Source organism: Tauraco erythrolophus, chromosome 2 (assembly GCF_009769465.1).
Source record: "Tauraco erythrolophus isolate bTauEry1 chromosome 2, bTauEry1.pri, whole genome shotgun sequence".
Taxonomy (NCBI): Eukaryota; Metazoa; Chordata; class Aves; order Musophagiformes; family Musophagidae; genus Tauraco; species Tauraco erythrolophus.
In genome coordinates, this window is record NC_141466.1 from 132,231,635 (window position 1) to 132,247,158 (window position 15,524).

The window sequence follows — 15,524 nt, forward strand, 5'->3', positions numbered from 1 at the left end:
CTCCTGCGGAAGCCACGGAGATCATTTGCCCGGGTAATTGTATGCTTTGCTGTTAAGCGTATTGATTCTGAAAAGTTAATCGGACAATTTGGAGGTGCTATATCTAAAAAACACAGAATCCCATTAAACTGATTAAATTAAAACGGAATCCATCTTAAATAACCCCACGCAACTTAAAACTGTTGAAACAGCGTATTGTATTCAAATAAAATTATTTCAGTCAAACAAGGCTGCCAGGAGCTCGCGCCCGCCGGTGCCTCGCGCATCTCGGCGAGCGCCGGGAGCTGCGTGCAGGGGTCCCCCCCCCCACCATGCCAGCTGTGTTTTGGGATCCAGGTGATGTTGGTGAGGCTCTCCCCGAGCCAAATCCCAGGGTGGTGACGCTGGGGATGGGGTGTGGGATGTGGCATGGCCTTGGTGGCCTTCTCCTGCGGGGAGAGCGATGCTTAGCCCCCCAGGAACGTCGCTGTTTGGGGGTCTGCTCGCCAGCTCGGGTGTCAGAAGGACTTTGGTGTGGATGACATCAGCTGGTGTGGCCAGATAACCTCTGATGAGGTCAGTGCTTCTCCAAAGGGGTGCCCGCTCTTGATGCCAGGCACCCAGCTTTGGAAACAGCCCCCAGGCTCTGCTGAGACGCCGATGTGGGTATGGAGCAGACATGGCAGCAGGAGCCTATTTCAGCTGTCTGAGGGAAAAGAAAAGGTTTTATCTGGCGAGAGACGAGTTCGGGCCGTCTCTGATTGCATCACTCAGCGAAGCCTGAGAGCAGGATGCCATGTATCGCCCGAGTGATGTTATCGGCTGGCACCCAGTGAAGCGGGGCTTGTGACTCGCAGATAAGTGGAGGATTGCTCAGGTAGTTCACTTCCAAATTTGTTTATTTTCCCCTTTCCAAGTCTTCCAATCCCGAGCCAGCCTCTATCAATTTGTCAAGAAAATGCTCCTTTTCCCCTTCTCAGGGGAGCAGGAGCAGAAACAACTGCATCCCTGGGAGGGGGGGATGAGCACTGGCTCCCACCCACCCTAGTGAGGAGCTTTGTGCAGGGACCCATCCATAGTGGGGGCTTCCCAAGCATCCCACTGCAGCTGACCTGCGGCTTGCGACCAAAGCCCCATGTGTTGGCATGGTCCATGGGCACACAGGCTCACCGGGAGCTGGGAAAAGGGCTTCCCATAGGCTTTTTCCGTTGGCAAACTGCATCGTGTCACCCATAAAAACTCTGAGGGTGGTCGCAGGTGGCTCGGGACCCTGTGTGGGTGGGTTGAAGGTGTTTGGAAGGACCAGAGGGCTTCTATCCTTGCGGGGATGGAACAGACAGAACAAGTGGCAGGGGTGAGGGCTGGGGGTGCTTTTCTCCAGGCCCTGGCTGATGTTTCCACCTGAACAGAACTCGTGCAATTCCCCAAGCAAGAGCTTCTGTTTCCCTTCGCTGTCCCGGAGAAGCGGGCAGGGGAGGAATCATTCCAGCCCTGACCTCTGCCGTGCTGCCACGCTGCTTTATCTCCTCCGCATCCCGGGGGCCGCTTCTCGCAGCATCCCTGGCAAAGCACGCGCCGTTTTTCACCGCCTCGTTCATGGCTGCGAGCTGCCACCGGAGAATAAATCCTCTGTGTGTGTGTCCTGGTCCCCCCCGCCCCCTCCACCAGCAGCAGGGAACCTTCCTCCCAAGGCTGTCGGGTGGGTACCAGCGGTGAAGCCCCCCACTCTGGGCCTAATCCCAGGGCACAGGGAGAGGAGGGGAAGCTGGTGCCCTTCTGCAGAGGAGGGGTGGGGGGGCCAGGACACACACGGGGATAATGGGGATCCCATTAGCATCTGTATGTGCGGGGGCTTGGGGAGCAGCAGGGCGCAGGGGGGGCTTCCTGAATCCACATCCTGGCATCCCTGCTCTGCCAGCTGCTGTTTGCCCACCCCAGATGCTGGGAGCGGGAGGCAGCTGTGCCCCCAGGGGCCAGGAAGCATCCTCCTCCTCCTTCCCCCTGCCCCGGGGGCTCTGCATCACAAGGCCCGGGGTATTTCCTCGACGGGGCGGGTGGTGTTTGCCGGGGTCCCCGGGGAGCTGATGAGGTGTTAATGCGAGGGGCTGCCGGTGGCTTTTCAGCCGGTGAACCCCCCGTGGAGCCGGGAGAGGGGGGGCAAGGGGGTGAGGAGGTCACCCCCATTGCAAACACCCCACATCAGAGGGGAGGAGCAGGGAAACAGCCTCATTTTGTGGTGGGATAAACGCGAGGGTGGGGGGTGTCCACTCCCGGGGGGGTGGGAATGGCCTCTGTGGATTGGGAAACGGGGACTGGGAGTGCGGCTTTTGTGATGGAAGTGGAAGGGAGGAGAAAGGGAGGGCAGTTAGTGAAAGTTGCGGTGAAAGTCGTTGATGATGGTCGGTGGGCTTGGGCTGCACGGGTGGGGGGCTACCGGGGTCCCAGCCTGGCAAAAGCCTCCAGCAAGAGCAGGCTTCCCTGCCCGTGTGTGACGTCAGCCCATCGGGTGGCATCACTGCGGGTGGCCACTGCCCACGGGCTTCGGCTGGACACGGCTCGGACCCATCTGTCTTGGTGGTGGGCGAAGTGGGGGGAACTGGTAGCAGTGGGCAGCACCCGTTGGTGCGGGCAGGCTGGGATGGGCACTGGGAGCAGGGGGTGCAGGCACCTGGCAAATCCCGCTGGCACCAGCACAACCAGCCCTCGGCAGTGCTGGGGACTGGTGGAAGGAGGTCTGGCCCAGGAAGGTCTGTGGGCTCCCCCCTTTCCCTTCCCCACCGGACATGAGAGCAAGAGAGACCCCGACTCCAAGGGCTCAGGAGAATTCGTGCCTGTTTCTTTCCTTTTGATCTTTTTTTAGCTTTTTTGCGGTCTGTTCCTGGGTTTTTTTCTGGTCTGTTCCCACCACTCCACTCTCCCATCTTTAGTTCTTATTGGAGAACAAACCCTTTCTCTGGGGCGTCTTTCGATATCGGAATAGACATGATGTGCCCAGCTTTTTTTTTTTGGTAGATATCTCTTTTCCAAGCTATAATCATTTGGGTACTGATGAAAAATCAATAAAAATAATTCAGAACTCGTGGATGCTCAGGTGGTCCGACACATGGCTTTACCTCCGTGGGACTGGCATCAGCCACGGAGACTCGCCGAAGCCACCAGACCCTGCGAGGAGCTGCCAGCTCATGGGCCCACGTGCGTGCCACGTGCGGCCGAAATCCCCCTGGCACACCCCTGGGCAGGGTGGGGGGGCCGCCACTGCCGCGCTCCCCAACGGGCGCTGCTACAGCGATGGAAATAGCAGCTGCTCTGTTGATTTACAACCACAGCCCTGACTTTAATGGGCTGGTTTTGCTCCCCAACAGCTACGGGTTCGGTCTTTTTTCTAACAAGCCTCTCTTTTTTTTTCCTATTTTTTTAAATTTTGTTTAGTGTTTCTTATTATTATATTTATTTTTTTTACCCCTGCATGCAACCCATGAGCTCCTCGACCCCACAGTGTGCAGGGAGGCAAGGGTTTGCCCCACATGCCGGGGGCACACGTGTCCCACTCTCATCCCCCTGTTGGGAAAAACCCAGAACTGAATCCTTTGAGCATAAAAAGCCTTTGTCTGCAGTGGTCCCTGCTCCCTTGGGAGACGCTGGCGGGTGCCGTCGGCAGCCCTGGGCGCCCCAGCCACGCCACAGGGTGCTGCCTCCCTACACCAGCTCCGGCAGGAATGTTTGCTGTCACCGCAGCCCGCGGCGAGGAAATATTTTCCAAGCCAAGCCAAAAAAAAAAAAAAATAATAAAAAAAAAAAAGGCCTCCCAGTGTATTTCGCGCCGGCGGCTTCCAGCAGCCCTCTGTAGCCGTCTTGTTCTGCCGCTGCCGGGACACCGACCGGGAGGAAGAGAGGAGGCGAAGGTGGGAGAGCTTTAAAAAGCTCTGGTTAAGCTTGTTCCACCCTGGCCATCCCCTTTGGAGGCTGCAAAACACCCGGTGGCTGCTCGGGGAGGGGACTGGTGGTTTCCCCATCCGCCCGGGATGCTCGAACCCCCCCCTGCCCAGTGTCACGTCCTGGGGGAGCGGAGGAGATGCGGGGTCCTGGGCGTCTCCAGGGATGCTCCGTATGTAGGTCAAAGCCCTCCCCTCCCCGAAATCCGGTGACGGTGGTGGTGTTACAGGTTGGGCTGAAATATGTACCTCCGGGTCTTTACTCTGGCAGTGAAACAAAACGTACTCAGAGAACTCCGAAAAAATAAACCCGGTTTGGGAATGCAGCGGATTGGAAGTTTTTCCAGCAGAAAGCGCCGCCCGACCCGTGTAAAATCGTTCCTGGGGCGCGTGTTGATTTGGGCAATGTTTCCTCCCGGAAAAAAAAAAAAAAAAAACCAGAGTGTGGGGAGGAGAAATGTTTGGGGAGAGCCGGAGCCGCCTTCAGCGGAGCTTTTCCATCCCCGCTGTGGAGTGGCTCTCCCTTGGAAATGCACTTTATTTAGCAGCCTGCTACGTGAAAAAATGGGATTGAGTTTTACTGGGAGGGAAACTCCGGCTTAAGGGGTTCTTTTGGAGGCAAAAGGGTCTGGGCAGCAGCCTAGGAGAAAGGCCGGCTGGGCCGAGTGGTGCCGAGGGCATCGTGCTGGGACGGGCAGCCTGCCCTCGCTGGCTGCTTTTCCCAAAAAATGCTCCATTTCCCACCAGTCTCATCCCAGCCATTTTCGGGGCTGAGAGCAGGTGCCCAACGCTCGTCTTCCAGTCGGGGTGGGGTTTTTTTTCCATTGGAAAGATTTATTTTTATTTTTTTTCCTGAACTTAAAGGCAAGATTTCTGAGCCAGGTGAACATTTGTTTGGCAAAAATCGAGCCAATCCTGCAGCCAAAGCTTTCCCGGATCCGAATGGGACAGGTCGAGATGAAAGTTTTTTGCCTGGAAATGAGCGGGATGGAATTAAAACGTCGTGGCAGGTGGCAGCAACCCGTAGCCATAGGGATGGGTGTTGCTGGCTCATGGCAGAGGTGGGTGCCTGTGGGATGGGGTGCCCATCCTAGACCAAAAAATGCCACCGTAACCTTGGCCGAGCTCCGGGCGATGGGGGTACGGATGTCCTGGCACCCCTGAGCTCATCCCATCGGGATGGCGCCCGGAGCCGACTCTGCATCCCGCTCATGGCACAGAAACGGGCTTGTGTGCCCGCGGCCGACCCCGACGGATTTATGGGGTGATCCCAGGCTGTTATTAGTGGTCAGGGAACCGCAGGCTCGCAGACAGGGTCTGAGTCCCAGGCGAGCTCCGATGTTTTTACGGAGCAGAAATCTCCGCTCCGGCTGTTTTGCTGGCGGCTCTGCCAGGGACACCTTGTTCCCACGAGCCGCCGGCTCCAGATGGGGGGGATGGGATCCCCTGGGAGCAGCGGGCTCCCCCGCTCCCATCCCCACCCTAGGGGTGATGCTGGGGGGGTGGGTGACTCCGGGGGTCCGAGCGAAGCGTGTCGCCTGGTTCCCCGCGCCCGGAGGAGCCGTCGCGCTCTCCGAGCGGTTCGCCCTGCTATTTATACCCGCCGCGCGCGAGAGAGGAGCCTTTCAGTATAAATGAAGCTATTTTAAAGGTCTTGGCCAGGTATAACTGGTTTAAACAGGGCCGGTAATGACTCAGAGGGCTATAAATGTCCGTCAGAGCCCTCGGCAGAGCTGTCGGGGATTGATCTCCCCGGCAGCAGCCTCCCGCTGCCGTGCGAAATCCCGCGCACGCTCCCGGCCCCGTGCTCCCACACCGGCCCCGCCGACAGCACCCCTGCAAACTCCCTTCGCCCGCAGCCCCGGGGTCCAGGGATGCGGTTCCCTGTGGATATTTTGGGCTGTATTTGGCACCGTGGTCCCCCTCTCTCCGGTCGGAGGTGGCGCGGTGGCATCCCTGTCGCAGGCTGGGCACCGGCAGCTCCCGACGGGCGTGGTGGGATGCTCCAGCGACTGGTTGGACCAGTCACATCTCTTGGGTCTTATGGGATGTTTTAAGTCTTTTGTGAGTGAGTCTCTGTTTTAGGGGATGGGGGCGATGCGCCGGACCCCCTCGGGTGTTCCTCCTCCCTCGGTCTTTGTGGGGACCGAAGCACCTTCTGACGATGCCAGGCTGGGAGGTTTCCAGCTGAAATGGGTTTTGTTGGGAAATAACAGGGAGTTTTTAAAAAGAGGAGGTTTTGGGGAGGAGTGCCTCTGTTCAGTTTTTTCTGTTTGTTTTCTTATTGTAAAACCAAAGGCTTTTCAGTTTTCAGAAACTGATCATTAAACATCAAAAAAAATACATGTTTCCCCTGAAGGAACCCAAAACCTGAATACTTTGGTCAGCCAGGTGAAAATTCCGCTGTCTGCCAGGGCCTTTGGGGACAAAGCTAATGGGAACGGCCACGGCAGGACTTTCCTGGGAGCCGAGCAAGACTTTCTTTTTTTCCTTACTTTTTCCATCTGGAGAGCCAGCGTCACCGGGCATCGCCCTCTTCGGCACCATCATCTCCCTCCGCCATGTGAGAGCCAGGGAACCGGAGCGGCCCCGCACACTGGGATGAATCTCTCAGCTCCAGGTTTTTCACACCAAGCCTTCTACCCCTTGGAACAGCATTCCAGATGCCAGTGCATCTCGTTTACCCAGCAAAAACGTGTTCACGGCGAAAACCAGCTGCGGTCCCACCGGTGCCCGTCCCACCATCCCTGGATGGATCCTTACCTTGGACTGTCGTCGCATCCAGGTTCTTCAGTTGATTCTTGGGAACTTGTTGTCTCCATGGGTACCATGGCTGATGCTCCCTGAGCATCCCACCCACACCGGTGAGCCAGGAGAGACCTTATCCATCCCCTTGGGACAATAATGGGACGTTGTTTCCCCCCCCACCCCGTGACATTCTTCAGGCACTTCCAGGGTTTTATTTTACCTCGTGGTGCCAACCACCAGCTCCAGCAGCTCATTACCTTCGCTGGCCCATTGAATAATTACAGAGTGGGGAGGAACGTTAAAATAGCATCCGGAGGTCTGAATATGCCCAAAATAGCCGCGCCGGCCGTGTCCCGGCCAGCCAGATCCATGGATACGCTTGTGGATGGAGTGAGTTCGTCTGGGGCAGGGTCCCTGAGAACCTGGGACCGGGGGACGTCACTCTGGTATTAGAAAGGTCGATAGCCTCAGGCTCCTGATCAAAGTGACAAAAATTTTGCCTACTCCGCCGACTCTTCCTTTGTTAGACTTGTTAAAGCCTCGGAAAATATTTCCGCGAATTAAGAAGCCCCATTAAATGTCGAATCTCATTAGGAGAGGCTCGGCCGTAGAGTTCTTCAAACAGTTGAGTCAATATTATTCGGTGTAATCGTGGTAATTCCCCGGCGGTGCCGCAGCCGCCGACGGCCCGTTTTAGCGCGTCGGTAACTCCGCGGGTGGGGGAAAAGCTCTCCCCGCCATGGAACGTCGCTTATTCCAATGGTTCCCATCGGGAAACCTTGACTGAGCGGAGGGTGTTGTTTCCTGACGTGCCCCATGGATGTTATGGGAACTCCGGAGGCACCCTCGGGAGCGGGGCCCTGGGGTGTCTTACCGCACCGGCACCCAGCGTGGCCTTGGGATCGCGCCGTGCGGGAGAGCCCGGCTGCTGTTAGCTCTGCCGTGGGACTATCCGGAGGGCTTTGGAGAAGACGCTCAACCTCTCTCCAGGATATTTGCCCAGCTCAGAAATGTGTATCATCATCATCCTCACCATCACCATCATCATCCTCATCATCCTCCAGTTGTCTGTTCTCCTTAAGTGAAAGCTCCCGGCCCCACAGGGCCCCTTGACCTTACCAAAAGCTCCCAAGGATCCCAAAGATCCCAGGGATCCCAAAGGCACAACCAGGAATAAAGCTGGCGAGAAGGCCTGGCGCAGGCAGCACGCGGCACAGAGCCAACGGCAGCGCCCCAGCTCCACCTTCACCCTTCCCTCTCCTGCCTCGGACCCAACTGCTGCCACCTCATGTACCTCCGTCCATCGATTGATCCATAATTTTCATGTTAATTACCCCGGTTGTTGTCAAGAACAAGATAAAGGGTTCTTTTTTGGATGGAGACAGCCAAAAACTACCACGGCTGCTGGCAAAACCTCGTGCCGGTCACCGGCCTCCCACCCCCGGGAAGGGAGAGGGGGCTCCTGGAGTTGGGGCTCCTAATGCAAACAGGAACGTAATTTGGAAATTAAATTTAAAATCAACATTGGTTAAATATTAAAGAGAAGAAATCATTTTTAAACGGCCAGTGTGTCTCTCAGTACCCCAGCCAGGTGTGTTTAAATAAGACACGGCGGAAAAATTTCAATTTTTATCATCCTAGGTATTTTAAAAAACGTTTCTTCTAAGGCAAGCGCAGATGTTTTGCCTCTTCTTTTCTACTCTCTTAAGAAATACGGATTTTAGCAGGTTTTCTTGGACTGGCAGCATGGAAGGCTACCTGGATGCAAGAAGGGAGAAGGAGGTGGTGGCTGCAGGAGCCGAGTTATTTGCAGGAGCCAAGATCCCCGTTGGGTTGGTCCCACATCCAGCCACCTTTGGCCAACCCGCCATCCCTTCCTAGCCACGTTTCCGAGCTCCAAAAGCCCCTGTCCCTGCCTGACAGAGACAAAGCCTTTGTCTGAGGATGAGGATGTGGTCGCCACGGTCCATCCTTGGCACCGTGTCCCCATGTCATGCGTGCCAACGATGCTCGGGGCACGCGGAGTGGGAGGGATGCCACCGTTCCTTGTGACATGGGAGGGATGCCACCGTTCCTTGTGACACAGGGGACATGTTGGACAAGGATATCTTCTCCTTGTCCAACACATGGTGCATGGAAGTTCCTTCATGTCCCAGGCAGGGCGAGAGAGTCGGATTGTGGGACAGAGCGCAGGGTGTGACAGCAGACCAAGGAGGCCAAATTGGGTTTAAGCGTTGGGGTTGGAGCACTGGCAGTAGGAGCATCCTTGGTAGCTGAGGAGTGGCCTTGAGTGAACGTTTTGGGTCAAAACCCAAGCGAACAGGACTCTCCTGAGGGCAGCTCTCCTTTGCCGCTCCACAGCTTCCCGTCCACGCATGGATGGAGGGTGGCGAGAGGTGGAAAGCCCTCATCCTTGGTGGCACCAAAATTCCGAGTCCCGCTGCCCTGAGGGGGAACGGGCACTTCCCGAGGAGCATCTGCCAGGGAGCCAGATGTGCTCGGAGCACGCTCACATCTGTGCAGCTGTGGGATGAAGGCCTGGGAGTGGGCGAGTTTGTCCCACGGGGAAATTCTCCTCGCGGCCTCTCTCCCGCTCCCGTGGAGCTCACCGGGAGCTTCCGCGCGGAATCCAGCCGTGCCAAAAAACACGCGCTCACCTCCCGCACCTCATCCTTGGGGGGAGAATGTGCACCTAAACTGAGGAGCTGAGGGATTTGGGGGGTGACCATAAACCAGTGGGAGCAGCAGGGTGCTCCCACCGCTCCCTGGGGAATAGCCTCTCCCCCCCCCCTTGCACAGATTGGGGTGCCTGAGCCGTTCGGAACGAGACCCCCACCCCGGGGGATGCGGCACCCGCACAGCAGCCCCCGGGGGTCCCCGGGGTGTTGTCCCCCCCCCCCGGATCCGGGGACAGCAGGCGACAGGGGGCGCCCCACCACCGCTTTTGGGCAGCGGGGCGGGCCCCTCCTGGCCGGGGGGGGGGCACAGCCTCTCCCCTCGCTTTTGGGGGTACCCCCTTCCCGGCGGGGGCAGCTCCCCTCGGGTCATACCGCAGCCAACCCCCAAATCGCCTAAATAGGGGTTGGGGGAGTGTTGGGGGGAGGCGGGCTGGTACTGTCGCCGCGGCTATCGCGATAGGAGCGTGTCCAGCTGGGGCCGGGGGGGGGTTATTTTCGTTTGGCGATGACTCCTGAGGGTGCTGGAGCGCGGGGGGGGGGGGGTGGAGGGGGAGTCCCGCGGGAGGTGCGGGGATCCTCCCGCAGCGGGGGAGGGGAAATCCTGCTCCCCGGTGGGTTTGTGATAATGTTTGAAAAAAACTATCGCCAGCCGTCGCCGATCGATGGGGGTTGTTTCCTCCGCTCTCGGGAGCGAGGAATAAATTGGAAAAATAAAATGAAATGATAAAATGCAATGAAATGAAATGATGAAATGAAATGAAATGATAAAATAAAATGAAATTATAAAATAAAATAAAATAAAATAAAATAATATAAAATAAAATAAAATAAAATAAAATAAAATAAAATAAAATAAAATAAAATAAAATAAAAGTCAATGGGCGGTTTCTGGGTGGTTTTGAAGGTGGGTAGATGTAGATGGGGATCTATGAAAGAGGCGAAGCCAACTCCCCGGGCGCGGCGGAGGCGGCCGGGGCCGGGCGCCGCAGCCCGGCGCCGGGGGGGGGCAGGCAGGGATGGTGCCGGGGGAGGCCTGGCCCCAGCCCGGGAGGTGCGTGGAGGTAGAGGGAAGCCCTCCGCCTCCTCCGCTCCCTCCTCTCCCTCCCGCCCGGGGAGCAGCCGCGCTCCGTCCCCCTCCGCTGGCCGGACGCCGCCGGGAGCCGACGTGCCCGCAGCGCCGACGGGGCGGGCGGCGAAGCCGGGTGGGTTTTGGAGCCGGGTGATTTTTGTCGTCCGTCTGTCCGTCCTTCCTTCCTTCTTCCCCCTCCCCGTCCGAGGCTGCCGGGGCGTCTGGGCAGCGGGAGCGGCGGCGGCGCTGCCCCGACGGCGCCCACCGGGACCCCGCACCGCCCGGCCCGGCGCCGGGGGAGCCCCCGGGCGCCCGACGGCGCTTCTCCGCACCGCCCCCCCCGCCCTCCCCGTTTGTTTTAGTTACGAATCTGTTGTAGGTACCTGAGCCGGAGCCCGGGGAAGAGCCAGAGCGGCGGCGACCGGGCCCGCCGATGGGGCAGAGCCGGGGCACGGCCGGGCGGGCGGCGGCCTGAGCCCCGGGGCCGGGGGCTCCGCCGAGCAGCCGCGGGGAGAGAAGGTGCGTGGGGATGGGCTGGGCTGGGGGCTGCCTCCCGTGGGGGTGCGGGTGGGGTGGGGGGAACAACAGCTCCCGTCGGGGGTGCCTGGGGTGGGGGGGGGGGTGGGTGGAAATCGGCTCCCGCAGGATCCCTCTGCAAAGTCGTGGGGGGAACGCGGGTACGGGGGGGGGGGGGGGGGGGGCGCGTCCCGGGGTGCTGCCGAGAGCCCCCCGTGCGGGGCGGCGGGGTGCGGAGAGGTGCGCGGGGGGCCGCGGAGGAGCCTCTCCCGCTTAGGTGTGAGCTGATTATTCAAATGGGCAGCCGAGGACCTGGGGATTGGAGGCTCGCCCGGCCGCTCCGTGCTATATCACTCGGGCACCCACGTCACTGCAGCACTTGTCCTCCTCTTCCTCCTCCTCCTCTTCTTCCTCCCTCCTCCCTCCTCCTCCTCCTCCTCCGGCTCCTCCATCGCCTCCGGGCGACTCTTCGCCGCGAAGCGCTGCGAAAACCCACCCAAGGAGCCGCGGCGAGGAAAAAAAAAACGCCCCAGCCCCAGCGCTGCTCGATCCCCCCCTCCTCTTCCTCCCTCCCTCCTCTTCCTCCTCCTCCAGAGGCTCCGACGGAGGGGAGGGAGGGCTGGGGACTTTTTTTTTTTTTTTTTTTTTTTTTTTGGGTTGCTCTCTGTCGTCGTTTGTTGTGGCTGTTAAATTTTAAACTGCCATGCACTCCACTTCCAGTATGCTGGGAGCGGTGAAAATGGAAGGCCATGAGCACACGGACTGGAGCAACTACTACGGGGAGCCCGAGGTAAGGAGGGGACACCGGGACACCCCCCCCCGGGGGTCCCCCCGCCGTGCCAGCCCCGGGACAGCGTTAACTTTGGCATCAGACCCCGGCTCGGGGGCTCCGCGCCGGCTGCGGGCAGGGGCGCGGCGGCGCGGCCGGGGGGTCCCGGGGGGTCGGGGGGAACGGGGTGTCGAGGGGCGGCGGTTCGCTGTTTTTTCCTTCTCCCCCCCCACTCCTCCCACCTCCCCCCCCGGGTATTTTTTTGGCTGCGGACAGGGATGTCCCTTCCCCTTCCTCCAGCTCCCTGTTCCAGGACGGAGACGCCGATCCCGCTGCCGTCCTCTCGCTTTTTTAATCTCTCTCTCTCTATATATATTTGTTTTTCATTAACGAGAAAAACAACCCCCCCGGCCCGGGATTTAACCCTTCCCGCCCCACGGGGCGCGGAGCCCCGGGGCTGCAGAGGCTCTCGCCGGCGGCGATCCGGGCTGGGCTGGGGGTGCCCCCCCCACCGCTCCCTGCTCGCTGGGCTACCATCGGCCCCGACGGGCCTACCCACCTGCCTCCTCCCCGTCCCCCCCCCCCAATCTCCCTCCTCTTTCTCGCTTGCCCCTGCAGAGCTATTCCTCGGTGAGCAACATGAACGCGGGGCTGGGCATGAACAGCATGAACACGTACATGACTATGTCGGCCATGAGCACCACGGCCAACATGACGGCCGCCACCTCCATGAACATGTCCTACGCCAACACGGGCATGAGCCCCTCGCTCACTGGCATGTCCCCGGGCGCGGGGGCCATGCCCGGCATGGGCTCGGCTGGCGTGGCGGGGATGGGCACCCACCTGAGCCCCAGCATGAGCCCCATGGGGGGCCAAGCGGGCTCCATGAACGCCCTGGCCCCCTACACCAACATGAACTCCATGAGCCCCATCTACGGGCAGTCCAACCTCAACCGCTCGCGGGACCCCAAGACCTACCGGCGGAGCTACACGCACGCCAAGCCGCCCTACTCCTACATCTCCCTCATCACCATGGCCATCCAGCAGTCGCCCAACAAGATGCTGACGCTGAGCGAGATCTACCAGTGGATCATGGACCTCTTCCCCTTCTACCGCCAGAACCAGCAGCGCTGGCAGAACAGCATCCGCCACTCGCTCTCCTTCAACGACTGCTTCCTCAAGGTGCCCCGCTCCCCGGATAAGCCGGGCAAAGGCTCCTTCTGGACACTGCACCCCGATTCGGGCAACATGTTCGAGAACGGCTGCTACCTGCGCCGCCAGAAGCGCTTCAAGTGCGAGAAGCAGCTGGCTGCCAAGGACGGCGGCGGGGCGGGCGGCGGGGCGGGCGGTGGGGGCAAGAAGGGGCCCGGGCAGCCCCCCAGCCAGCCCCTGGGGGAAGGCAGCTCCTCGGGGGGCTCCGAGGGCTCAGCCGGCGCCGAGTCCCCGGCCAGCGCCTCGCCGTGCCAGGACCACAAGCGTGCCCTGGCCGACTTGAAGGGCGCGCCGGGGCTGAGCCCCGGGGAGCCAGCGGCCTCGCCGGCCCAGCACCTCCTGGCCCCCCCGCACGCTGGCCTGCCCCACGACGCCCACCTCAAGCCCGAGCACCACTACGCCTTCAACCACCCCTTCTCCATCAACAACCTGATGTCCTCCTCCGAGCAGCAGCACCACCACCCGCACCACCACCACCACCACCACCACCACAAAATGGACCTGAAGGCCTACGAGCAGGTGATGCACTACTCGGGCTACGCCTCGCCCATGCCTGGTAGCCTGGCCATGGGGCCCGTAACGAACAAAAACGCCTTAGAGTCCTCCCCTTTAGCTGGAGAGACTTCTTACTACCAAGGTGTGTATTCCCGGCCCATCATGAACTCCTCCTAAAAGGGGCGAGGGGAAAACCTCCCCCCCGGCGAGGGGGCAAAGCCCCCTGTGCCCCCCCGCAGCCCCGTAGCAGAGCGATGGACTATGAACGCTGTCGAGCACGGTACATATACATATATATATCTTTTTTTTTTTTTTTTTCTTTTTCCCGTTGGCTCCAGATGTTTGCATCCGGTCGGGAAACAGCAGCCGTGTGTCTCGCAAGCATCTCGACCCGCGCCAAGGGCGGGTGTGTCGGGCATCTGGGCATCCCCCCCACCCCGACCCAAAGCCACCCGTGCCCCCTTGGTGTGTGTATGTGTGGGGGGGGCTGCGATTCCCTTGGTTTGCCTTGTGGGGTGGTTTGTTTCGGTGGGGAGGGGCGGGTTGGGGGCGAGGGGATGGGGAGAGGGGGGTTTCTGTTGGGCTTAATTTTTTTTTTTTCGTTGTCGTTGTCGCAAGGAGGTATAAATATATCTATATTTTTTGTGTGGAAGTGACGGGAAAAAAAAAAAAAAAACGCAAACAAAACGAACCCCTCCTTCAGTGTGAAACCCATCCTAGTTTTGAATCCGAGGACCAAAAGTCTTGTAACGTTGTAAACAGGGGGAAAAGAGGGGAGGGGAAAAAAAAAAAAAGAGAAAAAAAAACGACGAAAAAAATTAAAAATGAAAAAAAAAAAAAAGTCAGGATAGATCGTTGTAATTGAAGCAAACGCTTGATGTTACCGGGAGAGTAAACTACTTGGATCTGATTAATTTATCGTTTCTGTATGCTTTATTTATGGCTTATAAATGTGTATTCTGGTAGCGACTAGCCAGATTTTCACAGAACTATATTAAAGTGTTATTGGCGGTTTTTTTCCCCCCTGCATCTCTGTTCCGCCGGGACTCGCCCGTCTCCGCCGCCAGCCCCGGCCCCGACGGCGCGGCGGGACCGGCCCGGGGGTCCCCGCCGCTGCCCCTCGGAGGGGCTCGGCCCGATGCGAAGTCAGCCCGGGTTGGGGTGGGGGGGTGCGGAGATGGACGGCCCGGGGGGGTCGGGGAGCCGCTGTCCCCCCGCAAAGCCTGGGGGGGGACCCCCTTTCTCTCGGGGTCGACACGGAACAGCGCAGTCGGCTTCGCCGCGGGACCCCCGGTCCCGAAATCACCGGGGGCGGGGGGGGGGGGGGGAGTCGGGGGTCGGGGCTCGGAGAGGCAGCGCATCCCTGCCCTTCCCTTCCCCGGGGGGGACATCGAGGATCTCGGAGCGGGGGGGGATAAACGGGCGGCGAAAAAGCGGAGAGCTTTTGCCTTCGCCTTTCCGACACCTCCCGGCCCCGGGAGCGGAGCCCACCGGCCGCCCCACCGACACCCCCCGGAGCACCCCCGCCGGGCTCATTTTCATGTATTTCAGCCCCCCCTCCCCACCCTAAATACCCCGCCCGTCTCCCCAACCACTTGTTGTTTTTCCCACGCGGTTACGGCAGCCGTGGATGTTACTTTCCGAACCAACACTCAAATCCTTCTTAAAATTCCGCATTGTCCGCGGGAAGAGAAAAGGGGAGAAAAGGGGGAATTGGGGGAAAAAAAAAAAAAAAAAACCAAAAAAAACTCCCAAAAAAAGCAACAAAACAGGGATCCGGCCAGAAATCTGTCCGTCTCGGTACGGGAAGGACACACACGTTGTGAACCGAGGCGTGCGATGCGTTTCATTAGCACATAAAAGGCTCCCGCGGGGAAGGAGCACGGGCGCGGGGGTGCCGCCCCCCCGCCGCCCCCCGGCCCCGGCCCCGGCCCCGGCCCGACGAGGTGCCGTTTTTGGTGCCCGCTCCCGAAACAGGTCTTCCCACCACCGCTATTTATTTTTTTTTTTTCCCCCGTCCTCTGGCTTGGTTCACGCTGAAACGGAAGGACGGGGACTTGAAGGAGAGGGGGGGGGGGGGGAAGAGGAAAAAAAAAAAAAAAATTAAAAATCCCCACGCTAGACGG

The 15,524-nt window shown here is 59.4% G+C and overlaps 1 protein-coding gene across 1 annotated transcript; it reads left to right on the forward strand.

The window, feature by feature from the left end:
* Positions 1–11,625: 11,625 nt before the first annotated feature.
* Positions 11,626–13,575, forward strand: FOXA2 (forkhead box A2). Its single transcript, XM_086631168.1, has 2 exons — positions 11,626–11,712; positions 12,310–13,575. The coding sequence occupies exons 1-2, from the start codon at positions 11,626–11,628 to the stop codon at positions 13,573–13,575; spliced, it is 1,353 nt and encodes a 450-aa protein (XP_086487294.1).
* The last annotated feature ends 1,949 nt before the right edge of the window (positions 13,576–15,524 follow it).

What these genes read in the sequence shown, in the direction of transcription:
- FOXA2 (XM_086631168.1), top strand. Translation starts at nt 11,626, where the DNA reads ATGCACTCCACTTCCAGTATGCTGGGAGCGGTGAAAATGGAAGGCCAT. An exon ending in ACTACTACGGGGAGCCCGAG is followed by an intron (nt 11,713 to 12,309) that starts GTAAGGAGGGGA and finishes TTGCCCCTGCAG; the next exon opens with AGCTATTCCTCGGTGAGCAA.